Source organism: Furipterus horrens, unplaced genomic scaffold (genome assembly GCF_987537825.1).
Source record: "Furipterus horrens unplaced genomic scaffold, mFurHor1.1.pri manual_scaffold_7, whole genome shotgun sequence".
Taxonomy (NCBI): Eukaryota; Metazoa; Chordata; class Mammalia; order Chiroptera; family Furipteridae; genus Furipterus; species Furipterus horrens.
This window is the reverse complement of record NW_028327177.1, coordinates 2,635,166-2,661,882: the sequence shown is the minus strand read 5'-3', so window position 1 is coordinate 2,661,882 and position 26,717 is coordinate 2,635,166. Positions and strand designations below refer to the sequence as shown.

Genomic DNA, 26,717 nt, shown 5'->3' with positions numbered 1-26,717 from the left:
AGAATTATATTTCCTAGTTCTGGTTGAGAAGAGGGCAAAGGTTTTATCCAGCAGAAGCATGCTGACTGAGCACTGGAAAATGGGCTTGAAGGGAAGCCTGTCTGCTTGGTGTCTGGATCCCGTGGGACCATGGGCAAGGCCTGACGGGCCACAAGCTCTCAGAAAAGCCATGCACATGGCATCAGGCAGGTTCATGTCCTGCCCTGGGTGGCTGCTACCTGACTGACCGCTGACCCTGTGTGGGCAGCTGGCTCCGCATCTATTCCCCCGGCCATCAACAGGACAGGGCCTGGCACAAAACAGATGCTCAGTAAACACCTGCACCATGACATGAGAGCCTTCGTCTAGGGAGACAGACAGGGGGGCTTCTGATCACGGCTGTTTCTCCGTCTCAGGTTCACCTTCTAGCACAAGAATGACAAACCAGGAGCCATTTCCTGCAGTTGTCACAGAGTCCTGAGTGACAGCAAGTTCTAGTGACAAGGGCACAGGGCTTCGTCTGCACCGGAGCTGTTGCCTAGGCTTTGGAACAACAGGGTGGGGTGCAGGTGAGGCTTCCCCCCGACCACCACCACCCGGGTCCTTCCGCCACAAGGCAGCACAGGAGGGCAAACGCCATCCTGACATGAAGCTACTCATGAACGGACTGTCTCCTCTCACCTGTCCCTCGTCACTTAGAGCGAGTGCCTTTCCCTACCCCCCTCTTGATCAGTTTTGCCTTTGGCTCATGGTCAGATGTTACAAACTTCAACAGTATTTGCAAATACAATCCAATTTCCTAAGTGAAAGTATACAGTTTGAAGTAAATGCAGAATTTCATGACATCAAACAACAGCCAAGTGATGAATCCCTGATAAGGCCACTCACAAAACGACACGTGGCAGCACCAGGCAGTTAGGACCTGAGGCTGAGGACTGGGAAAGGACGTGGACACGAGGCACGTGAGGGGATGGGCAGCGAACTGAGCAGCCAAGGTCCCGGGAAGGCGCTGCGGAGACCTGGGGACGCTTCAGCACTTGGTCGGTAACTTACCTGTTTCCAGTCTGCTGGGAAGTTGCCCTTTCAGGCTGTCATTTACTTTTTAAAAATACATTTAAAACAACTTGATTTTATCGAAGAACTAGCCCATGGTTAGAGCTAGGGGTCAACTGGAAGTTGTAAAAACGCGACGAAGCAAGCTAATGTCACACACGTCACCTTCATGATCTGAGCCACACCTCTTTTTCACTATTTTTTGCGACAGGTGGGTCCCACTTAGAAGCGGTTCCCCTTTGAGTGACCTTTCACCCACTCCCAGCGGCCCACTTTCTGGAAGGTCTGGGAGACCAGGGTTCCTGGGGAACACCCGGGGATGCCCTCGGGACCGGCCCTGGGCTTGGTGAGGAAACTGAGTCCCACTGCCTGTTACCATGGCTACGGTTGGTAACACCTTGGTGGACTTGGAGCAGAGGCGCAGCAGGACTAATGCACGGAAGGCCTCGGCCACAGGGAGACGGATGTGCTAAGAAGGCCGTCAGCCAGTGTCAGCGCTGCAGACGCGATGGAAGTAGGAGCCCGATGGGGACAGATGGGACGCTGTGAACGGCAGCTGTTATCATTATAGTGATAACTCGCGCCTCCGACTAATCAGGAGTGAACGGTTGAAAATAGCAACGGTGAGTGGCAGTAACATGTCGTTGCTGTTACTGTCATTGGTCGTAGTAAATCCAGGCAAGCGGGGCTCCCCTGAGCCCCCTGACTCCCAGAGCCCCTGGCTATGAACCAGGTTCCCACGGGGACAGCCGGCAGCCTCTCCATTCCTTACTGAAGACCTTAACCCTGGGGTAGCCAGGCCTCCCGACTAGATAAAAATAAACAAACAAACCAAGCCTCCGTCCCTGCCACCGCTGTCCCCCAGCCCCAACGCCATTCTGAGTCCACTGTCCATCAGTGCCCCTCGGGTCCCCTGCCCCCACCCCCGGATGCCCCCTGGGACCTGGGAGGCGTCAGCTCGTTCCTTAAATAGGAGGCCCATGCGGTGTGGCACCATCTCCAGTGAGTACGGGGCGGTGCGCACATGACAAGGTCAAAAGAGGAGGTGCTAAAGGTGATGACTTACGGGTGGTCCAGGGTTCCCTGGGGGCCCCATGAAACCTGGAACTCCGGGGTGACCCTAGGAAACAGAAAGGCAGTTCTTTAAAGTGATGCACGTGGCTGCAGACCTGGACAACCAGAAGACCCGCTTTTAAATCCTGCTGGGGCGTCCTCAGGCTGACAAAGGATCTGACAGTGTTTACAGAAGCAAACCCACCCTGGAAGTGGATTTGCTTCCGAGCAGAGCGAAGAGTGAGGTGCGGGGAAGTGCGTGAGACGCAGGGAGACAGGAGTGGCCGGACCAGCTGAAGCCATCGCAGCTGGGGGACAGGTGCAGGTGTGGGGTGCCCGTGACATCAGCTTGCAAACAGGCAAATGCAGGCAGACCCAGATGGGCCCCGTGGAATTTGCTAGGCTAACTGACTTACGATTGCCCCACTGTGACAATCACAGTTCTTTTAGGAAGGAGGTTCGTGTCTCCACATGGAGAGGGGCCCATGTGTATTACAGAAGGAGCTAAAGAAGTCACAGTGCAAAGAGTATTGCCATCACACTTAATTTTGCACACCGATTTATAAAACCAAACAAACCACCCTAAAATAGAAGACTCCCCCACGCTCCACCTCCATCTCCTGCCGCCAGGAACAGGGGTAGCCCAGACCCATACTGGTTCCCGGATCCATCCAGTGGGGGTCCCAGCCGAGCCCGTCATCACCCAGGCCCTGCCCACAGCCGGCCTCTCTGCCTCTGTCCCTTGCTCGGGGGGCCTCACCCCCCACGGGACTGAGCGCTCTGTGAGGGCGGGGATGCGCCCATCACCATTCTGTGTCCCCGAGCCTGTGCGGTGCCCGGCATGGAGCTGGCTGACCATGAGCACAGACCGAGAGAGGCATCGAACAGGGAGACGGGAAGGGTGAGCGCAGGGGGAGGCAGGAAAGGAAAAATCGGGAAAAGAGCGTCAGCCGCCAAGCAGAAGCCCAGGGGCCAGCTCACGCGGCAGAGAGGCTGCTGCAGGCTGGGGGCTCCAGATGCAGGTCAAGGTCACGGGCCAGTGTTCAGCTCCCCAAGAAGAGCGTGTGGCCTCACTGGCGCCCCCTTGCTGCGCGTTTGCAGAAGTGGCCCAGCAGGGGGCCCTCTGCCAGGGCTTCACCAGCACCCTGTGTCCCCGCCGCAGTGAGTACTTGAGAAACGATGTGGGGAGCGTCGGAGGAGAGAAAGGGACACTTGGTAACAAACGGCTGCCATTTTCGTGAGCCAGAAGCACTAAAAGCAAGAATCCAAAAGAATAGTTTCAAAAAAGGCAGGCTCCTCGGACACTTGGGGATGGGAAATGTGACCACAAGCCAGAGGACTCACATGGGAACCAAGAAAACGTGATTTAAAGAAACCCCTGCTGCGCTCCAAGGAGAGACGAGGGTGACGGCAGAAACGGGGGCAGGGTGTCACCGAGAAACAGCGGCGCGGCTTCCTGTGAGCAGCTCCCTGGAAGGTGCTTACCTGATCGCCCTTCTGCCCAGCCTCTCCAGCTGCTCCCCGCTCTCCTCTACCCCCCTGCGGAGAACAGAGAAAGCCAGTTAGGGGGGCGCTCTGCTGGGGCCACGTGCGAAAGAAGAAAGGCTCCGGGCACTCGTGCGCCAGTCCATCCGCGTGCCCGGGCCCTCCCCAGTCTCTTCCCAAGCTCGTCCCGCAGACCAGGTGTGGTATCAGCGGACAGCGATAGTCTGCTGATGGGGTAATGTAACTGGGCTGTGGGGGCGCATGGGGGGCAGCGCAAATGGAGTGGGGAGACAGGCAGAGCCCCCCACTTCAGGGAGAGCCTTGCGTATTAACCCTTGAATATGGCTGAGTGGCAGGCCCTGGGGACCAACAGAAGGCTGCGTGGCTGCTCTAGATATCAGAGGGGCTCCACTGGCTACGGCGCGGGGCGGGCGGGAAGGGCCAGGGTGTAGAGTGGACGGTCAGCTGAGAGGGCAGTGGGATGCTCCGGGCGTGGCAGGGCAACGGGCAGAGCCAGCCCGGGGTCGGTGGGCAGCGCCGTGTCGGCATGGGGGGGGGGGGGCGGGGCAGCACTGAGCAGCTGGCCAAGGAGGAAGGCTGTGCTCCTCGCTCCCCTCTCCCCCGTACTGCCTCTGGTCATTTCGATCTAAGTTTTTTATCTACAAACTAGAGAAGATAATGATTGCCTAGCCCACGACATGTTAGGAAAATAAAATCAGATAGTACATGGAAAACTCTCCGCATAGAGCTCAGCACACTGTAAGAGCTCAATAAGTATTGGTTATAATGATGATTTTACATCAGCTTGTTAGCTCTCAATAAACATTAGCTATCATCATCACCATCATCACCATCATCATCATCACCATCATCATCATCATCATCATCTTCATCATCACCACCACCATCATCATCACCATCATCATTGTCATCATCATTATTATCATAATCACCACCACTACCATCACCACCATCATCAGCATCACCATCACCACCAATATCATCATCCCCATCATCACCATCACCACCACCACCACCATCATCACCATCATCAGCATCACCATCATCAACATTATCATCACCATCATCACCATCACCACCATCATCACCATCGTTACCACCATCACTACCACCACCACCACTACCATCACCACCACATCACCACCATCATCACCAACACCATCATCATCCTCATCATCACCACCACCATCATCACCATCACCATCATCACTACCACATCATCATCATCATCATCATTGTCATTATCATTAAAAAGCACTCATAACATGCAACCAACTTACCAGAAATATTTTTTACCCACGAACACTGAAAGTAACATTCGAAGGTTCCAACCTCTCTTAACTGTCACCTGCTGGCTCTGCATTTACCTCATTAACAAATGGATGTCAGTAAAACGCTATTTTAAAAAACCACTTAGGTTCCTCTAAATGAATGCATTATGCAGGGAACTAACTCTTTGGCAGTAAGTCGATCTTGGCCCTGGTACCAGGCCTGTCATCTCTCATCTTTGCATCCCTGAGCAGGCGATGGCTCCCTCTTTGCTCTCAGTTTGTTCACCCAGTAAATGAAGGAGGGAGGGAGGTCAGCCTTTGAGGGTCCTTCCCGGCCCAGAACCCTACAGTTCTCTCACTGAAGCCCCAGGCTGCGCCTTTTCCATCCAGGCTGCCCCACCTCAGCAGGTCATCGGTGATGACGGCCCCCACCAATGACACCCCTGCCTGCCTCCCTGAGCACGTTGGGAGTTAGGTGAGTGGATGCCTATAAGGTGCCAAATGCCATTGTGCAGAGCAGAAAAGATAGGCTCAGAGGGAAGAGCATTTGTCTCAACAGTTCTGCATGCGATCACTTGGACAGCTTTGTAATCAGCAGAGCCAGCACGCGGCCTTCAGGCTGCACTAGAATCCCAAAGAAAACAAGGGATGTCGAATCCCACACCGCTTCTCTGACATTTAGGACAATTGCCTTAAAGGTAATCGGTTTCCTTTCAATTCCAGGCTTGAGTCTGGGCTTGGAGTACTTTCAGTCCTCATCTCTAACAATGAAAATGTCAGCAGCTCCAGGATCTCCGAAGTCGTCCCTGTCTCCTTCTCCCCGGCAGGTGGGGAGCAAAGCCTGCACAGCAACCCCCCACCCCCCAAGCCTGACTCGCTTCCTGCCAGAAAACAGGACTGACATTTACAGAGTCTCTTCTTTGCCAGGAACTCTGCTGGGCTCTCCAAATGAGATCCCATTCCGTGTGCTTCTGTTAATAGCCTGAGTGGATGCAAAAATGAATATATTCATTGCCACTGTTATCGAATTTAGCCTGTAAGACCACTCTGTGAGGTAGGATTATTGATGAAGGGTATAGATAAGCAATCTGAAGCCACTTGTCATTGTTCCAGTTAGCTCAAACAGCGGCAACTATGGGGACCACTCGGGTGTCTATGGATCCGACATTTCCTGCCTGGACCAGTCCTGATGCTCAGTGAATGTTCCCTCTTAAATTCCTCTGTCCTCTTTGTGAGGTAGACCAGATGGCTCAGAGAAGTCACATAAACTGCCCAAATCCTATAACTAATATGTAAACTTCCCTCAGCTAATAAGGGGAAGAGCCAGGTTGGGGACCAATTGACCTCCAATGCCCAGGCTGTGCCCCGCCCTTGGTGGCCTCTCATCCCAGTCTGACTTTTCTGGGAGTCACTGGCTGGTAGATCTTTCTTCTCCAACACAGCATTGGACCCTGGCAGTCACGGCCCATGTCTGACCCGTCTCGACACCTCCTGACGTGGAAGGAACTGTTCAAGGGGGTTCTTGGTGAGAATCCTTCAGGACGGAGGCAGCTCCGGGTGAGGAGACATCTGCTCTTGGAGAGGCACACAGGTCATGGCTCTGAGTCACCTTCTGGGCACGATGGGACCCGGGGCCTCTGCTGGATGGGTCATCTCCGCCCCCCAGAATTGTCCAGAACACCCGCAGAGCCAGGGACTTCTGCTCATGCAGTGCCTCCAATCCCAACAGTTCCCAGTCCCCGGATGGCAGATATGTGGATAAAATGGAAACCAGATGCTCTCCACGGAGGATAAAATAACCGGCATTCCCCGCCCCGGACAGCTGTGCACATCTGACTGTGCAGACAGGTAGGTTCCCGCATCATCATCGCTCTGATGACCGCTTTGCTCCTTCTTCCTCCTCGGCCTGAATCGCAACCCTGACAGCAACCGACCTCTCCAGGCCTGATCCCCAAAGCCAGCGTTCCTGCAGTTTGCAGGCCCAGAGCAGGGCTCTGTGACCAACCGCGGCATTCACCTCCCCAGACCCGGCCACCGAGAGAGCAGCCACAGACCTGCAAGACACATCTGGGGAGGCTGACGCACCAGCTGCAGAATCACAGCCGCAAGCAAACTCAAGAAGCAAACTGTGACCAGGGCACGCCCAGGGCGTCTGGCTGCGAAAGGCCATGACAACGGTCCTCAGAGCTTCACCACCGGGAGCATCGCAGCGGACAACCCATCTTCACGTCCACCCGTCTCGCAGAGCCGTCATTTCTCCCCAGAGGAGCTGAAACAGTCCTCCCATCTGCTTCCCGGAGAGGGGCGTGGGGTGGACGCGGGCACACTGGCTCGGGATGGAAGCCAAGGAGCCAGGCGGTCCTGTGCATCCTCGGGTGGGACATCTAACCTCTCTGGACTCATTTTCCCGACAACGGGTAAGGGGATGCTGTTCCCGGCAGAGCCACGACCACAGGCAAGATACACAGAAGCCCGGCGCCTACCGGGAACTGTCCTTGGTGCTGATGCCGGTGCCTGGTGGTGGGGTAACAGGATCCTAGATAGTGGGGGTCTCACTGTGGAAGGGCAGGCTTCACCTGTATCCCCTACAGGTTTTGTAATACTGGCATTTTAATCTTGCTGAGCCTTGGTTTCCTCATCTGTGAAGTGGGACCACAGCTCTGCCTCCTAGGATGATGCTGAACATTGCAGGAGGTCGTGTTATAATGAATGTTGCCTGGCTGGTGGCCGCGGCTGCCTGGGGACTCACAGTGGGGGCGCGGGGGGGGACCACGAGCCTTGAGAACGCCTGAAGGTCGCCATGGACTCTCAAGTGGAGAAGTTAGGACTCCGTCATTCTGATGCAGCACTAATTTTTGTTCTTTTTCTGGATGGAGGCTTTCTGGCTTGTTCTGTACATGTGAAGGAACAAACCCTCTCTTGAATCCAATTACAGAAGAACAAAGGCAAAGCCATTATCCCGAGATACCAGCACTTCAAGCAAGGTTGGGCTGGTCAAGAAAAAACACTCCTATTTAGAGGGGAAACTGCTTAGCTGTTTAATTGATTTGGCTTTGTTTCTCTGAATAAAGGCCATTCCTCAGCAGAGGCTAAGCCCAGCGGCCAGCACACTGACAGCAAAGGATACACAGGGATCAGCCAGAATAACCGGGTGCAGGATTCCCCAGGCGAGAAGCTTAGCCCCTGAAGATGACCCCAGAAAGAGAGGGTCATTCACAGGAAACAGCACAGCTGCGGCCGGGCCGGCCTGGTGCCTCTCCACCTCCCAGGACCTGGGCAAGAGCTCCTGTCCTGTCTCCACCGGGACCGGGCGTTGCACCTCCTGCAGCAGCAGAACCCCAAGAGGCTCCCCACGGTCCACGGGTAACCGTGGCATCTTCGCCGGCCAACCGGGGCCTGGGAGGTCGGGATGTTCCGCGGCACGGTGACATCCCACGGCTCTGTGCTCTCGCTCACCTGCCGGCTTGCCTTCGCGCGGCAAACACAGGAGCCCCAGCCCCGCTTCCCAGGGCTGAGTCTGGGGTCGCTCGGGTGAGACCCTTGCCGGGAAGGGCTCTGGAAGCCGCAGAATCCAAGACACAGACTGCTCCGACGCTGTGTTGTTCAATGCCAAAACTCACGCAAAATCATTCAAGATGAACAAAAGATAAAACTGTAACTAAATAGGGCCCCAGCAGGGCTGGGATAAGGGGGAGGCAAGAGGCAGGTCATCTACAGGGAGGGTTGGGACCCACCTTTATTTTAAATTTTTGTTTTTTCTTTCTTGTGAATCTATTGCATTCATTTAAAATTTTAAAACTGTGGCACTGAGTCTTATTGATATCGGTCACTGCGGTGTCGGGCTTCCCCTGACAGCCCCACCCCCACCCCAGCCCCGCTGCAGGTCCTCACGCCGCGCCCGGCTGCGGTCCCAGCGCCCCAAGAGCAGCGGAGCAGAGGCTGGAGGAGGGCTTGGCATGTCCCAGGGTAAGGTCACTGCTCTGACAACCCTAGTTCACCTCAAGGAAACGGAAGGGCAGAGAGGGGAGCCCTGTCCAGGGTCAGACACGGGACTCCAGCCCCGAAGGTCTGACTCCTGGGGTCCTTCTCCGACTGACGGGTTTATGCTGCATCTCCAGGCCACAGGGAGAGCCGCCGCGGTGGCACTTTGGAATGAGGGTGCAGAGGCAGTGTGTGGGGCTCACAGCAGCAGAGGCCACAGGGGACCAGGAAGAGCCCAGGAACCCCAGTGCTGGGGGAGGGCACTGCAGGAGGGAAGCCAGCCCCCCACCCCTCCCTGCCCCCACACCCGCACTCAGAGAGCTAAACACCATCCCAGCAGGAGCACAATGCAGCACAGCCCAGAGCTTCCCCGCCGGCTCTGTGAAACCACAGAGTGCCCTGACATTCTGGACAGGCGCCCTGCCATTCACGGGACAGTTAGTGACACCCTCCTGCCACTCACTGCACCTTCCTAGCTGTAATTGCCACCGAGTGCCATGTCTTCTAAGCCGTTCCATCACCTCTCTCCGTATCCCTGAAGGTGCTTTTATTAGCATCTGTAAGGGCTGAAGTTGAGGCCCAGAGAGGGCAAGGACCTCGCCTAAAGCCACACAGCTCCAAAGGCTCGTGTAGCACACGTTCCAGTCCCACAGCTCATTACACACTTGCAACCACCCGGGCATCTGTTAAAGGGACAACCTGACATTCGACGCGTTGAAATGGCCCTGCCACCCAAGGCCACCCAGAGAGTCGGAGCCAGGGTGAGGCCTTGAATGTGGTTTCCAACTTTAAAGCCAGTATTTTTTTACATGACTTATCTCTCCTCTTTACACAGAGATTAACCAGCGAGATCAGCCAAAAGGACGCGCGACCCTCGTGAAGGCTCACTGACCTGTGCCCCAGCTATTCCTGGGGGCCCGGGGAGGCCTCGGGGCCCAGCGTCTCCCTGTCGCAGGGGGAAAAAGAAGAGAAAACAGGAATGAGTGTCTGGAGCCCATGCCCAGAGCCACCAGCCAGCCAGCACCCTGACACACCTCCTCGCTGACTTCCCACTGGGACTTCCCCCGCCCCCACTCCACCCCCACCCCAGCGTGTCTGAGCAGAGGTGTTGGTGGTGCATTCGGAGGTGTAGCCCACAAATGATGTCAGCTGGCATGGCGGCCAGTCAGTAAGACGGCCCCAAGGACCCCTCCTCCCAGCATCACGCCCGCGACTAGGCTGGTCCCACTGGTACCCGAGAGGCAGCGCTGGGACTCCCAGGACAACGCGTTACCTCACGATGGAAAGTGTCCCTCTCCTCCTCACCTTCTTCCCTTCTGTGCCATCTCTCCCTGGCCTTCCAGGGACACCTTTGTCCCCCTTAAAACCTGGCAGACCAGGGAGGCCCGGGGGCCCTGGAGGGCAGCCACTGCACACGTCCTGGGGGAGAGGGGAAAGAGGGCATCACTGCGGGGTGGGAGGAGCCCCCCCACCCCCCCGCCATAGACAGGGGAGGCAGCCGAGGGCGGTGGAGAGGCAAGCAGGGCCTGGAGTCCTGGTCCACACGCCCGCTCTGCATCAAGCTTGGCACCTTCCTCTGCCTTAATCTTGTTAGATCGAAGCACCAGTGCATCTGAGTTATGGCCTCATTTTCCCTACTGCTGGCCGGCCAGGCTGCTGGGAGGCTGGCCCAGGACAAGGACGCCGTACAAGCAGAGCCTGCAAGCACCGAAAACAGTGACAGAGCAGACGGAAGGCGAGCCTTTGGTAGTAGGCACAGCAGGCTCTGTCCCTCCGGCTACAGACAGGACAGCGTCGGAGGCTGAGACCCCTGCCCGTGGTCTGCTGGAGCGGTTTCCAAAGACGCAGAAGAGAGGGGACAGCGCCCCCAGGCCTCTCTTGCGGGGACCGCGGCCGACCCTGACCGTGCCCAGCATGCTTCCTCGTGCAGTGGGGGCTCTGGGGGTGCCCAGGGCTGAGCTGCGCGTGGTGTCTCGAGGCAGGTAAGAGCTGGCCCTGGAGCGAAATCCGACTTCTCTGAGCCCAGGAACACGCTTTCCACGTTGTCTGCATCATCCCTGGATCCTAAAGTTTGGAGCCCAGCACATGCCAAGTAATACTGGGGGCACGACTGCACTGCGGCCCGTGTCCCACCTCAGGGCGTGGCACATGCCACAGCCTCTCTCCAGTCTGCCCTCTCTGCCTCCTCTCTCGGCTCCTTGGATGAGGGTCAGGGGACATAATACAAGGAAGGTGCCCGGAGGGGCAGCAGACGACACACAGCGCCGTCAGCGAGTGGCAGCCACTCACGCATTTACTCAGCGGCTCCCTCGGTGCCCCTCGGAAGGCAGCCACTCTGTGAGGCTGGTCCCTTCTGCCTGGAGAGCACAGGAGGAGGTGTCTTGATGAGGTCACGGTGAACCGGTGTCAGCAGACACAGAGCAAAGGCCATCGGAACGCCCCGGAGGCGTGTGGAGCTGCCTTTGACCCTGGTCAGGGAGCTGATGTTTCCGGTGAGGGAGCATTTAGCATTTATATCCGTCTTCATCACAAAAGCCGCCCTGAAGGGCCCACGTTCTTCGCATCTGCCTCACTGGTACTCAGTCTTTGAAGATTCCTTAGCAGCCTCCTACTCCTGGGGCCTTCCTCACTGCTCCAGACTGAGGGCCCGGGCCTTGCTGCTTAAGGGGTCGGTTTATAGCTCCATTCCCCCAACACCACGCACCAAGGAAGTGCGGCCTCGCCGAAGACAGAGGTGGAGCTGCTTTATCTGTGCGTGCCCAGGGCAGAGCAAACAGCCTTCCACGGAGCATCCGTTCAGTAAAGGGCCCCACCGCCTGACCTTACGCCACCATATTCCTTTAGTGGCTGGTCCGAGAAGCGGGTTGAACTTGGCGGGGAGTTGCTCAGTGTTGGGGTAAACGAAGCAATGGTGAGTGATTTAAGCTGAAGGACACTGTTTGGGGCAGGGCTGGGAGGAACTTAGCTATTCCTAGACCTTCCCTACAGTGCTTCCAAGTGAGATGTGCCCGTGAAGCACTACAACGGATACACAGGGCAGGGGACTGGCACCAGCCTGGTGGCAGCAGCCTCTGGCACTGGGATTTTGCTAGACTCGGAGGGTGCTGTGGTGACCGGGAGCCAGGGTTTGCAGCGGCACCCAAAGTATCTGAGTGATACAAGATCTCATACTTCCCTGTTTCTTTCCGATTCTGGCAGGGCTAACTCCCATCCAGATCTGTCCTAGCCACAGATTTGGTGAAAGACTGTTTGGTGACCAGAGAGGTCACAGCCCCGCAGTTACCAGGGAAGGTCCTGGAGCCCCGCAAGCACGGGCGAGGCCAGCCTCCATGTGGTGGCCCCACCGAGGCTCACTTTGGCTCCTGGGCTCCCAAAGTCTTGAGACCAGACGGGACGCTCCTTCCATCCGGAGCATTCTGACACTTCTGCCCACATCTCTGAGCCTCGGCCTCCTCACCAGAGCCGGGGACCTCAAAGTCTGGTGAGCAGTGAGACAATGAATGGAAAATTCCCGAGGCCAGGCCTGGCACACGGCAAGGGCGCAGTGACTCTTGGCTGCTACATGTGCCATCGGAGTTTCGGTTATTAGTCATCCTGTTCCTCCCTCAATCGACTGCCTCCCCCCATTCACAGATCAGAAGCCCATGATCACCAATACTGGCTCCCAGCTCCTCCACTTAACTGAGTCATCTCAGGCAAGTGACTTCATCCCCGAGTCTATTTCCGTATCTGATGACAAGGCTCACCTCCTACTTCGGGAGATTATCGCAAAATTTAAAAGGCAGAAGGCAGGAGCGCGCCCAGCATGCCCCCGGGTTCCTTGGGCGTGATCTATAAATGTTGTTTCCCTCTGGTCTCGCTTTCCCTCCTTCGTCCTGAGATGTTTCCCACACCGCCGCTCTCTGTGCCCGTGTGCTCGCCAAGTGCTCAGTAAAAGGCCTGCAAAGGGGGCGTAGGCTGCAGCCATGGCCATGTGGACAAATGACGCCCAGGGCACCTCATCCGACCTCTCGCTCGATACCAGGACCCTCGCGGCCCGGGGCGGAGGAGGCCATACTCCAGACCTCTGGATGGCAGGCAGGGGCTCGCTACCAGCCTGGACGCACCAGGCGGCTGTCAGGAAGCTCCGGCTCATGCAAAGGTGAAGCCAGAGAACCAAGGGGTGGAGCCCACAGGTGTGGAGCTGGACACACGCAGGCGGGACCCTGGCTCTGCCACTCCCCAGCTCTGTCGCCTTGAACAAGGGACTGGCTCGCCTGGGCTCAACCTCCTGCTCCGTAAAATGCAGAGTTCCAGCCCGGCCACGGGGTTGTAGGTGAGGATCGGAAGCAATCGCATTCACCCGTGTCCTGAGGATGGCTCCCCGGGCGCAGATCCAACCGCGGAAGTTCATCCAACAGGGACTCTCGGGAGGTGAACTTTCTTCCCAGGCACCTTGCCAACTAGCAGAGCGAGGCCATCACGTGACAGGATTCTCTGGCAGAGGTCAATATTCTGTGACAAAACAGGCCTTCTCAGCAAGGGCGGGCCCTGCCACCAGCCTCCTGGACTGTCCCAACTGGCTTCCATCTGCAGCAGGTGACCAGGGGGCAGGGAGCTAGGACAGTCAGCTCTGCAGTCCCTGGCAAACCACACGTGGATCAGGCTCCTGCTGCTGGGCTTCCAGGCGCAGTGCAGCTCCATGGGACCGGGCAGGCTTGGGTGCCAGCCTGGAGGTGGTGACCACATTCCCGGCAGGGCGCCTCGCTGCTCTGATGAACACAGCTGCATCCTTTGGCCGTTCAGGAATTTTGATTTCATGGAATAACCGTCTCAGTGCCATAGCCACGAAGCACGACATGTTGCCCTCGCAGAGCCGGCTCCTGCGATCATCGGCATAAAGACCGGCGTCTACAGGTTGAAACCCGGGCCCCCCAGGGGGATGCCATTACAAACAATGACGCAGGCTAAAAGAAGCCAGTATAAACACAGGATCGAATCAATAGATAATGATTTCTTGTCATGTCTCTGACTGTGGAAAAAAACACTCTCTCTTGTCAGTAAAATCAGGAAAGACCATGTTGATGACTACTTAATTTTTAATAAAATGTGTACTTTTCCATCAAGGCATCCCCGTGTGGAGACTTCTGAGAAGGTTCTGTCTCTTCTGCTTGCCTCTCTCACTCTCCTGCGCGAACCAGGAGTTTTCCAGCATCACCCAAGCGGTGTTTCAGCGCAGGAAGAAAGGAGGGGCCGGTCACCCAAAATCTGGGGCCCCGCTTCTCCTGAAGTTCAGACAACGCTTTAAGGAGAGGCAGACGCGCCGCGGCCAGATGCTCTTTCTGAAACGGGCACGTCTTACCCCGTCTTGACCTTGCTCCGGCCTTCCCCTGCTCCCTCCCGTTTGAGACCTGCGGTGCGTGGGCAGCTGCACACACGGCCCCGCATCGGTGGCATTGAGCTCGGTGGCTCCGGGGCTCGGCTCCGGCCCCGGCGCGGCCCACACCCAGCCTGCCCAACCCTTTCCAGGACGAGGAGGCCATCCTGGTGGGGTTGAAGGCCAGTCTCTGGGATCAGTGAGGAAGGGGTTCGATGCCCAGAAAGTCATGGCCCTCACAGGTTCCTCGCATGCAAAACAGGCCCAGGGACCGGGCCAGCCTCCCAGAGCCGCTGCGCAGACGCCGTCAGAGGTGAGCAGGAGGCGCTCAGCACCATGCCGCCCACGAGACCCTTCTGTGGGGACGGGGAGGCTGCAAGCCTGCGTCGTCCGTGAGATGGCCAGCAGCCACGTGTGGCCCTCACGGACCTGGAAAGCGGCTAGTGCGGCCACGGGCCTGAGTCTTCATTGCGGCTCATGTCAATGAACGTAAATTGAAACTGACACGTGTGGCCAGTGGCTGCCGTGTGGGACTGGCACAGTGAGTTCTCAGCGCATGTCGCTGTTATTAATACCGTAACACAGTTGTACAGACGACAAAAGCCCATCACCGAGATGTTCAGTCCCCCGTCACCACTGTCAAATGCATGCGCCTCATTCCATGCTTTTACCTTAACCAGGAGGTTGAGGTCTTCCGGAGACAGTACTGAAGGCGGGCCCTGCCGGAGAGAAAATAGATGAATACACACACGCGTGTGTACAGACAGCACATCCCACGCATCCTCAGACTGTGACTCGTGACACACCTGTGAACGCACCTGTGAACGCACCTGTGAACGCACCTGTGAACACACCTGGGCCGCGCACAGGGTGCACTCAGCCAGGCTACGCCCCACACCTGGGAGCCCCGGCCAGCAGATTGTGCCGAGTCTGGCTGACATTGGCCTTTCCGCTCCCCAGGGTCCTTCTGCCGGCTCCTCTGCTCCTGGTGGTCCCTGCCCCCCACACCCCATGAACACCTTGCAGGTCACGTGGGTTCTGGGGAAGGCGAAGGGGAGGCTCTCACGGATTCCCCGGAGAGTAGGAGAGGCTTCTCTAAGACCTTCCCAACCTGCTATGAATGTAAAGCGATTTCTTCAGCTCCCCGGGGACACAGCACTTTCAACCTCATCTGTCATCACAGATTGAACGTCTCTAACCCCAGAAAGGGGTTCTAGACGTCAGAAGTCATGACAAAGCCTGCGAAGGAACGCAGGAGTCGGCTGGTCCCGGACGTCACCTTCAGACCGCCCGTGTGCTGCAATGTGACGTGACGATTGTGACTGCAGCCCGGGCAGCTGGAGGCTGGGTTTGCGCAGTGGGGAAGGGAACACAAGGCCGGAAGGAAAAGGAAAAGGAAATGGCAGCCAGCGGGGGGAAGAAGCGTCCTAGGCAAGGACTGGAGGCTGGCGCGTCCCTCTGCCAACTTCTAAATTTCGTAATGGAAGGCGGGGATCAGGGCGTCACTCTGCGGAGGGAGGGGGGCGCATCACCTCCAGATTGCGGGGCCCTGGTGCTGCAGCTGCGCCTGGGGCGGCCGATTTCCTCCCACCGGGTTTGCGTGGAGGTGTAAGGAGTGTGACCCTCGCCTGGCATCTTGAGAGGCTGAATGCAAGACAAATTCCCCAGCTATTCCTCTCGTCCTGACCCCACGGGGTTCCTGCCACACCCTGTGGCTAACGGAGCCATGTGACAGGAGCATCACACACGTTTGCATGGGATACCGTGGCCGTGGCAGTGGCCGGGATGTGTGTGCGCCGTTCTCTGGGTTGCTCTGTTCAAGTATCTGGCCGACCCCCTGGGCCACGGTCGCTGGAGGACACCCACGGGAGACAGAGAGGGCCGACTTGGGTTTGCAGGTGCTAAAGAGACGGCCAGCCCTGTGGGGACAGCTCCCTGGGGCCACTTCCCTCGTCCTCTGCAGGGACCCTCTGGAGGAAGGCCAACCTTTGTGATATTAACTTCCCGAGACTTTAATTTAAAAGGGGAACAGCGGCTTCATTGGAGCCCCCCTTTCTGCCCCAGGAAGTTAATAAAGCACAAGGTTCATATTGTCCAAACTGGGGCGTTCGTCACGCGGCCGGCGCTGTGTTCTCCGGCATATTGTCACGCTGTCCTGTGGCTAATTAGAGTGAGCTCCGCGGCACTAGCTACCAAGGAGCAAGAATGAGGAGTTCTCAGTCCAGGTGCAGTGGAGCCTTGGGGATCATTGAATTAATGACTTTGTTCTGACCCATTTTAGCAAACCTCGCAGGACAGGTCTCGGGAAGATCCACAGGGACAGGGGGTGTGGGGGGCGGTGACCTCCCGAAGGGGCACGCAGAACAAGTACGACTGCCACGCCCACCTCCAAGGGGGGGCCCCACGTGGAGGATGGAAGGAAAACAAACAGGGGAAGGGCCGAGGGTGTGCCCACCCCCCAGGTGCCAGACGCCGCCTGGAAGTGCCAGGACATTCCAGGGCCAGTGACTGACTGACGTGGGGGAAACCCTGGCCCCACCCCAGACCTGCCTGTGGATGAGTCCGAGGCTGGACTCCAGGTAACCGCACAGCTTTGACTGGCTTGTCACCTGCCTCATCCTGCAGGGTTCTCCTGAGGGCACCCCCTCAACCCAGGAACGCCCACCAGAGGCTCTGCTTCTAAGGACCCGACCCCAGGGGTCCTGGTACAGGAATTCTGAGAAACGCCCAGGCCCCTCTCTCTACCCCCTGCCCCCTCCCAGGGATAAAGGCAGCGCTGTGAAGGGCAAACTCAGCCCATTCCAAAGCCAGGTCTGGCCCTGCCGGCTACTGAGGGTTAGCCTCGAAGCCCCCCCCGGTAAGTGTCCCTCTCTCCCCCCCACCCCTCTTTCTCCTCCTCTCTCTCTCTCACTCTCCCCCTCTCCCCCTGTTTTTCTCTCTCTCTCTCCACCCCCCTCCATGGGCGACAGCTGGACTCTGCAGCTCTGCTGTCCTTGCAGAGAGGTGTCAGAGAGGTGCTGTCCTCACCTCCAGCCAGACCTTTCCCTCGCCCACCGGAAGGTGAGCAGTGAAAGGAGCCAGGCCCTTCCAGACAGGCCAGCGCCCGCCCAGGGCTCTGCTGTGCCCGGCAGCCTGGATTAGGGAGGGGCAGTTGCTCAAGCCCCCCCCAGGGCCCCCCACCTCAGGTCCCCATCTGCAACGGAGCAGCCAGGCTTGCGAAGGAGGCCTGAGGTCTCCAGAGCCATGTCCGGGGGGACTCCGCCCAGGGGAGCACACTGGCTTCTGAAACCAGATTCCTTAGTCTCCGTCCTGAGGCCTGATGCTCCCCAGTCCTGACTGCTGGTCTCTTCCTTCGTGGGGAGCATCTTCCAATGGACACCCCCACCCCGTCTGCGCGGCTGCCTCCCGCTCACCCGGACCTGCTCCTTCCCTGGAGCGCCCGCCGTGGCCGGTTAGTTTGCTAACCCTCTGGGGCCCGTCGGGCACTGACCACCCAGAAAGCCACTGTGCGTCACATCGGGGAAGCCGCAGGAACACCGGGCCGCAGGGCGGGCGGCCACCACCTGAGGACCAACACTCGGGACCGTCCCCACTGCTCAAACTTTCACAGCCTCTACCACCCAAGCTTCCCCCCCACAAAAGGGGGGCGCCTGGGAGGTGATCACGTGACTGAACAAAGCGCAGGCAGTGGGCCAGGGAGGGACACGATGCCCCTGCTGTGCCCCTCTGCTCACCCCAGACCCACGTCCTACCCCCCTCCTGTCTGCCCCGTGCCCAGAGGCGGCACACCGGGGGCCCACCCCAGGCTCATGCACCTGCGGGCTTCCCGCTGAGAAGCCCCCTCAGGAAAGTGGGTGGGGAGGGGCTGCTCCCGCCCTGCCTGGGGCCACACTTTCCTTTCCGGCCTTGGCTTTGAACCGCAACTACAGCTCCTGTCAGTCCCTTCCCACCACCGTCACTCTCGCTTGGCATAATGGTGACGCCGGGCTCCCTCTGTGCTTTATCTGTGCCCACAGCTTTAGAACAAGGCCCTTCCTGAAAGTCTCCTGAGCCGTCGGAGTCCCCTTCATTCTGGGTGGGCCCCCACCCATGGTCCATATTCGTGCAGAGCAGGGAGATGACCTACTGGCTTTCCGGGAGGCCCCCTCTCGCCTGGGTTTCCTGGCACACCCTGCGAGGAAAGGAGAGCAAACGGTAACCAACCCTGCTCCGCTCCCCCGCCCCCACCCCCAGCCTCTGCACCTGCCGAGGGAACCCACAGGCGCCCCAGACACAGGGTCCCCCTCTCCTCGCAGCTCAGGGCTGTCTGAGCAAAGGCCAGACTGGGGACGGGAGTGGAAGGGATGCATCCCACGGAGCATCGGCCAAGTCTGTGCATTCCCGTGAAGGGAGAAAGGCTCCAGGGAGGGCCAGGAACAAGTCCGGGCGGGAGCTGGGCCCGACCTGAACAGAACGGACCGCCTAGACCGGACAGCGAAGGAAATAAGACCGGAAACACAAAACTATGGGCCGCAGCCCACCGAAGGGCGACAGCCCAGGGTGCCCGGGGTGAAGGGCAGGGCCTCGAGCCGGGGGACAGCTCCTGTGGGGCTCCCTACAGACCGTGGATGGCGGGAGTCCGGGGGAGCCTCTAGTGACCTGGCCGAGCCCATACCATCTCTCCCTACTTACGTCCTGGCCGGCAGGTCCTTGGGGGCCGGGGAATCCAGGTAAGCCTCGGGGCCCCTGAGGAGAAAGAAGAGGAGGTGCCCACTGCAGCCGAAGCTGGGTACGGCCCCTGCCCTTGGCCACAGCGGTCTCTCCCCGTGCCCGCGGTCTGTTGCCGCGAGGAATCCGACGCCACGCTGCTTGGAGTGGACTTGTTCCCTACGCTGGTGGGTGGACGTGGAAACGTGTCCGGAGCACATGCCGGAAGCCTTCCCCAGGAGCCTTGAGTGGAAGGGACGAAGACACAGGGGCACCGGCCTGAGCTCAAGCCCTGGCTGGCCTTCCGTGTCCTGGAGGAAGGGCCCCGGGGGCCGCCAACGTGTCGAAGGCCCAGCACAGTGCTCACCACCTGGGTGACAGTTATTTTTATGGGACAATCACTCCCACTCTGGCCCTTGGAATTTCTAGACACCAGGACCTGGCACAAATCTCTCTCCATGCGCTCCCGCTTCCTGGAGGAATTGTCCCTGAAGGGCTGCGCAGGCAGAACCAGCTCTTTGCCGGGCAGGGGCTGGAGTTGTGCCACGTGGCTGCTCAGGGGCCAGCCCTGCCTCGTCCAGGGCCTCACACTGACCCCCCAGGAGGAGGCCCGTCACCCAACCTGACCCCCCACTATGGTAACTCACGCTGCAGTTATGCAGGAACTGCTCAGGCCTCGGTTTCCTCACTTAGAGAAAACGGGCATAAAACCTCTCCTTCGTTCAGCAGTCATGTGAGGGAGCAGAACTGAACCCTCGGAGCAGGCAGAAGGGCCGCGCCCTCCCGGCCGTGAGCGGCAGTCCCTCCCCACTGGGGTGAGTCACAGACACGCGTTGTCCTGGGGAACGCTGCGTGTGCTGGTCAGCAGGGGCTGCGCGTCCTATGCACCAGCATCCGTCGGGAGCCCCTGGAGGGCTCTTTGGGCACCGAGCGAGCCAGTCTCCCCACGGGCTGTGGGCCTGGCCACGCCCACCTGAGAGGTCAGAGCCACGCGCCCCCACATGCACGTGGCCATGTGGTTGGGCCAGTGAAGCCAGGATTCAACATGAGTACCCCGGGCACTTGGTGGATCCATGAAGCCATGGCCGTCCATCCACCATGCGGAGACGCCCCCAAGTAAAGCCAGTGCAATGTGCCTGACTGCAACGTGACCCCCCACTGCCCCCCCCATTCTGCCTTCCACGTGTCAGGGTTTACTGGTGGGGAGTCTACGCTCTTTAATCCCCACCCCCACCCCTACCCCCGATGTGGAAGCGCTTTGATTGGAGCAGAGCGCCCCCCACCGAAACCCAGCCCTTTATTTAAGTCATACTGACCAGTGGGCCTTTCTCTCCTGGTGGTCCGGCGGGGCCCTGAGAAACAGCAGAGGATAAGTGAGCAACGCAGGGCGAGACGTCCTTCAAACACGCGCGGCAGTGATTCCTAAGCCGGGTCTGGGATGGTCCGAAAGGAGGGAACTCCTCCCACCTTTGTGCCAGATGGTCACACGTCAGGGGAGGGCCGCCTGTTCTCTTCCTGCGTGAACTTGGCCTGAGCACAGGGCGGGCCCAGAGGTCCTGGAGCAGCTCCCCAAGGGGCAGCCTTCAACCAGGGACCAACGGGAGCCGCACAACACCCGGCCCTGCCGCCCCCTTCACAGAACGGAACGACTCCCTACTGCCCTCACCGTCTCTGGGGCGGGCGGGACAAGGCCCGGTGGCCCCGGCAGAAATCGCCCATTAACTCATCCTCCCTTGGTCTCCCTTTGTCTCCCTTTCCCCGTGGCGATTTCTGAGAGCACTTCCCACCCACACTCCTGCCTGCGGTCCTGTCCTCAGAGAGGCCTCTGCGGAGCCCTAGCCTCGGTGGGCACTAAGCCACGGTCACCGGCCCGCAGGGGAGGTGCAGACCAGGCCCAGACCACTCAGCAGGGGGCAGTGCTCCTGTGAAGGGGCAGCCGCGTCCCTGAGGGACACACCCCGTCGTCACCTTCTGCACACAGATGTCCAGGCCATCGGGGGCCTGGGCTTGCGGCCAAAGACAGGAACCACGAAAACTCAGTAAGGGCTCATCCCCCCTGGAAGCTGGTCACCAGCAAAGCAGGAGAGGCACAGCACTGCTGACCGGCGGCCTCTTGGCTGGAAGCTGCCAGTTCCATCCCAGGTGGAGTCATTTGGGGTGATGCTGGCCGGCCCTGACCTGGGGGGAGGGGGGCGGGGGGCCGGTGGCTGTGTCCACCCACAATGCCTGGCTTTCTGATTAAGGGCGCGGTCCCGTGGATACTCAGGAAGCACCTGTTAAGGCACAGAGGTGCCCCCCCCCCAGGTCACAGCTCTGCAGGGTCACCGAAGGTCTGTTTTTATTCTGAGGGCTGATTCCTGGGGCTCGGGGCCCTCATGGCCATGGAGCAGCCCCGTTAAAAGCCGGACCTCCGACGTAAGGAAGTCTGAGCTCCTGCATGTGCTCCCTGCCTCCTTGCCATGCTGTTCCTTCCAGTTACAAAAAGACTCAAAATGTAGCCCAGGGCAAAAGAGAAGGTCAGTGTCAAGCAGCAGAGGGAGGGTTGTGCTCATCAGAAATTCCAGCTGAGACCTTCCTTTCAGTCAGATGGAAATGAGGCATTCCCGAGAGGATTCCACGTGCCCTCTCCCATGGGCTCTAGGGACACTCGGGCAGGTCCAGAGCCCTGGTCCTCCTACCACCTGGAAGCGAGTGCCCCTAGTGAGGGTCAGGGCAGAATGGAGGGGTCATTTCTGGTCAGGGAGTGAGGCTGCCGGTCCAGGGAGAGAGACAATGGGCCTGAGACCGGCTCTGGGATCTAAGAAGACCGCAGAGGGAAGGAGAGGGGATTACTTTTTGTTTTACAAGTGATGCCGTGGGCAAAAATACACCAGATTTCCTGTCCGGTTCTTTGAGGGATAAATGAAGAATGGCATTGTTTTCTTTATTTCTGGCTGTGGTCTGCATTTCTTGAAAGCCAAGCCAAGCAGAGGCTGGCCACATGCCGCTCTGTCTGGCCTGCTGTAGTTGGGGTGCATTTAATAGGGGTCAAGTCCAAGTGTGCATCTGGGTTAAGGTAACAATGACAGTAGCACGTGGGGAGCTGGGTGTGAGGAGGCTCAGCAGCAGCATATGGAAAGGATTGGGCACTGGAGCTTCTTTTCAGTGAGGGAGACTCCAAGTCTGTGTCCCCCCCGCCCCGACATCGAGACCTAAGGATCCCTAGTGCGCCGGTGTCTGGAGGCGGGGCTTTTGGGGTTGACCAGGTCCTGAGAGGGGAGCGCTCACAATGGGAGTGTCAAGAGCCTCATCAGTACTCCGGCCAAGGCCACTGTCTGTGAACCAGGAAGAGGGCCACCAGACCCTGGATGGGCCAGGCACCTGACCTTGGCCTCCAGGCTCAGAGCTGCGAAACAAGTGACCGTCACTGACAGGCACTCAGCCTGGTGCTTTTGTTACAGCCGCCCAAGCAAACCTAGACAACCCGACACTCCAGAACAAGCAAATGCAATTCTAAGGTGTATTCATAAGGTTCCGTGTCTTTGGTAAAGACACGGGGTGGGTGGGGGCAGAGGGGGTGCAAAGGGAAGAAGCAGAAGCAGCAGGGAAGATGCAGAAGACCATAATCCCAAATGTCTGTTCTCTATACAAATACTGGTCTGGATTCCAAACCCGGAGGCACTCGCTCTGAAAGAAGCGCATCTTCCGTCTCTGGAGGGAGGCTGCTGGGGGCTGGCTGAAGTGATGGATGGAGACCTTCAGCAGGGACAGGGTCTGGGTTCTCTCTCTGACCCCTTGTCGCTCAAAGGCTTTACAGTCACTCAAGCCACCACTGGCAGGGACTCTGCCAGCTCCCACGAGCCGACGGATGCATCCGTCCAAACCACGCATTGGAGGGCCGCCCCGCAGGTTTTATTTTGGAGGCCGCATCACACCTCTCGTGACTGCTTGTAGGCCCTCACCTGCACACCAGCTGGGGGAAGGGGGCGGCAGGTTCACCTCGGCCGGAGATACAGGAGGGCAGGCTTCCGCCCCCACACTGCGCCCCTTCCCAGCCGACTCAGGGACGCTGGCTATCGCTCGGTTTTGGCAAAATTTGTCCAGACTTTTTTAAAAAATGAGTTTTGTTCTCTCCTCTTTGAAGCATAGAGGTCTTGGTCATCCCGAAGGCCTAATCCCCCCCTTCAGTCATAATGACAGCCACAGGGGACAGGCCTGAGGACCAGTGACGCCCGCCAGGCTGGCTGGGAAAGGGGTGTCCCCGCTGTTAGGCCCGGGGTGCACCTGGGGGCCAGCAGGGACAAGCTAGGGGGATAAGGACTCACAGGAGGGCCGGCAACCCCGAGGCCCGGCTCGCCGCGGCTGCCAGGAGCGCCAGGGATCCCAGGCACGCCTCGGTCCCCCTGGAAAGAGAGAAATCACATCGCGAGGTCAGGTCCTGGGAGGGCAGGGCCAGCGTTCCAGGGGTGACGCTCCTCTCACTGTCCCGACTGCGCTCCCCAGCAGGCCTCCCCGGGCGCCTGGACGGGTCCCCCAAGCAGCCCATCATCCCCCCCACCCCACCCCCCCGCCAGCAGGCCTGGCCCTCAGCCACCAAGGGTCACCACGCACATTCCAGGCTAACCTTGCCCAGGGCTCCAAATGGGACTGGGACACGCTCCCTCCGCCACGTGACCACAGCTCCAAAGTGTCCCTGGCTTCCTCCAGAGCGCATCATGCCCCACCCTGACCACGCCCCAGATGTGACCCCGGCACCCCCATTTCAACGCAGTTCCCATATCGCCGGTGCATTAATTAATCCATCAATTCATCAATAACTTCCCAAGAGCCCATCTTCTCTGAGTCCCTTTTCCAGGGCGTGGGAGGGGCGACGGGCAGGTGCTGCGGCCTCTGCCTTCAAGCCCAGGGGTTAACAGGTGTGGGTTTCAGCTCCGGCTTCAACCCTGATCAACTGTCAACCAAGGGATGTGACAGGTCCCATGAGCTGCAGCTCCCTTATCGCAGGAGTGGGTGGGTGACAAAGGGAGCGGCCACACCGGCAGCTGGGCTGCTCTGTCAACGAGATGACACCTGCGGGGAGCCTGGCCCGGCGCCCGGCCCAGCACCCAACCACCGCGCACGCCGGCAGCTCTGGGCGCTGCTTTGTCGTGCACCTGCCGTTCTGGGCTCGGCCGGGAAGAGAGAAAGGGGAAGAAATCCTGTTTGCTGTTTCCAGTAGCAGGAAACGGAGACAGTCATACCTTCGTAGCCACAACTTCCAAAGCCTCAACCTCTGGAGACAAGTGTGCTCACTGCCGCTCGAATGGCTGCGAACCCCGGCTGTTCTGACACAGAACAGCTCTTACGGGCTCCAGTGACTGCGTTTTCTTATGGGGAGACACACATCCCTGGTGCATCCACAGTGACGCATGTGCTTAGGGGAGCTGCGTCACACGCCAGGGAGTGTCACGTACACAGAGAGTTTGCCACCTGTGCAAATTCCAACAGAAAGGGAACCCAAAACACGCAGGAGCCACCTGTCCTGTGAGAGACGGAGTGCCTGCAGCAGGTAGGCTGACCGCTGCCGGGCCTCACCCTGAAACAGCAGGAGACCTGGTCAAGCCGCTTCGCGTCCCTGGGATGAGTCAACTCGGGTGACACAGGAAAGAGCCCCGTCAGGCAGATGGGACAGTGTCCAGCAAGCCGTGGTCAGGGAGACCCTGACGTCGCTAGGCAGGACATCGCTTTGTGAAGTTTTACGTTTTTAAGCATTAAAAATCCCCATGAATAATCAGTTTATCCTCCAGGCCCATGCTGGGGGCGGAGAGCGGGGAGCATGCCCCCCAAGAATGACAGCATCCCTCGCCTCTGCCAGGTCCCCGCTTGAAACTCTCTTCTAGGTCCCAGATGGGACATGCTGTGCCTTTAGAATAATATGGCGTGACCGATTCTGGGAAAGACAAGATGCTTGGGAGTGCTGGAAAATCTGATTTGTATGCACGGGGCAGGCAGGGAACGCGGAGGCCAAGAGAGGAGGCAACAAGGAGCAAAGCACAGTGAACGCAGAACAAATGTGCTCAGTGCGGTCCCGTCGCCGGCGTCCGGCCACTGCGGGGACACCGGGCAGTGAGGGCTCAAGCCGGCATGAGGGGACTCCAGGTCCACTTAGGACAACGTCATGCTGGTCCTATGACCTTGGGTGAGTCCCATAACCTGTCTGCACCGTAGGACCCTCACCTATTAGAAAAAAACAGCGACACTCTCCCAAATTCCCATGTGCCTCATATAGACTCAATTAAAAAATAAGAGACTATATAACGCTGGGAATTACAGGAATATTACTAGCATCTTATCCATAGAATTGGAAGATAAACTAAACTAAACATACACGCATGGCAGAGACAGCCACACCCCTTTGCACGCCCATCTCCCCTGGGAAGATTCAGCGGAGACCCTCCCATCGTGATTCAGGCTTCAGTGCGGCTCCTCTCTTCTCCCGAGGCTGCTCCGCGCCCACCAGCAAACCTAACTCCTTCCTACAAACTGAGCCGCACCGACCACCGAACGTGTCTTCTTCCGGGCTGTTTACCGCGTGCTCCTGCCCACGCTGCTCCCCCGCAGGCACATTCTCCCGCCCACGCCCGCAGCTTCCAAACCCCTGTTCACCGGCTAAGACGTGGCGCAACCATCCCAGGCCATATGGCTCTGCCCGCCCTCCTCCCGGTCCTCCTCTGATGTGTGCACACATCTTCACTGATCCTAACACACCATCCTCCCCTTCTGTCTGTCTGACCCTTGGCGTCAGTGGAAGCACCTGAAAAGCAGAAGGCACCCATCCATTCCTTTACCCGTGGATCCGTCCAACATCTGTCAAGTCCCTGAAATGAGCCAGGCCCTACGCTGAGTCTACCATCTACACACTTCTGCATGCACAGCGCCCAGCACCGGGCCCGGCATCGGGGTGGCCTTGGAGAGCCACTTCCAGGGTGTCAGAATGAGTGACCCCAACGTCACTCCCCTTGTGTCTGACGCTAAATTCTGCCTTTGACCAGAATCAACTTCTTGCAGAGGGAACGTGACAGACGGACGCCTCCTGGCCCAGCCTGAGATCGGACCCTGAGTGGCAGCTCTCTTCTGCGTGGCTGGGCCCAACTGTGTGCTGATGGCCCTTAGTGAGGGCCCCCTTCCCCGCAGGCAGCCACACCTCGCAGCTTGGCGGACAGAAACGGGTACAGCATGGCCCCAAGGGAGAGCAAACAACCGTCCTGCTCTGTCATCAGAAGCAAAAAGGCTCAGTGATGCCAGCTTCAGCCTCCGTTCTGACTGCAGAGCCTGTGGGCCGCCCGGCAGTGTCTGGGTTGTGGGAGGAGAGTGGCGTTTGTGGAGCAGCAGCTGTGCCGGAAGCCCCCGTCCCTCCACGGCCGCCCGTGGGCCCCCCACTCTGCACAGAGAAAGAACGGGGCCTCAGAAAGAAGGCGCCGCTGCCTTGAGGGCCTCTCTCTTGCAGGGAGCTGAGCTGGGTCCTAACCCAGGGCTCCGTGAAGGCAGAGCCTGTGCATTTTCCGGAAGTAAGAGCTGCAGAGAAGGGAGGCATGGGCAAGTCTTCCTGCTGCGGGAAGTAACTAGGATGGCCTGGAAGCCCTGCTGTAGACCCTCCCCTCATCCCCAGGCGCTTCTGCTTCCGTGGGCACCCAGGCAGCAGGCGGCAGGCCCTCTCTCCTGTCCCTCGGTCCAGCCCCTCCGCTTCCGTCCTCCTGCTTCCCCTTCACCTCTTGTTCTCCAGCTGAAGGCCCTAAATTCTGGTGCCCCTTCCCGATGCCAATCGGCCAGGGAAACCTTTGTGTCCCAGTGACATTCTGAGGCACAAATGGAGC

At 58.7% G+C, this 26,717-nt stretch overlaps 1 protein-coding gene across 1 annotated transcript in view; it reads right to left on the bottom strand.

Annotated features, from left to right (window-relative positions):
• COL22A1 (collagen type XXII alpha 1 chain) overlaps positions 1-26,717 on the bottom strand; it is a 154,735-nt gene that overhangs the window by 27,510 nt on the left and 100,508 nt on the right. Inside the window, exons 39-47 of the mRNA XM_090283112.1 lie at positions 23,190-23,267; positions 20,202-20,237; positions 18,871-18,924; positions 18,326-18,370; positions 14,871-14,918; positions 10,149-10,262; positions 9,736-9,789; positions 3,571-3,624; positions 2,099-2,152 (exon numbers count right to left, since the gene is read on the bottom strand). Of these exons, the coding sequence (XP_090139238.1) occupies positions 2,099-2,152; positions 3,571-3,624; positions 9,736-9,789; positions 10,149-10,262; positions 14,871-14,918; positions 18,326-18,370; positions 18,871-18,924; positions 20,202-20,237; positions 23,190-23,267 (537 nt within the window). The remainder of the gene's footprint in view (positions 1-2,098; positions 2,153-3,570; positions 3,625-9,735; positions 9,790-10,148; positions 10,263-14,870; positions 14,919-18,325; positions 18,371-18,870; positions 18,925-20,201; positions 20,238-23,189; positions 23,268-26,717) is intronic.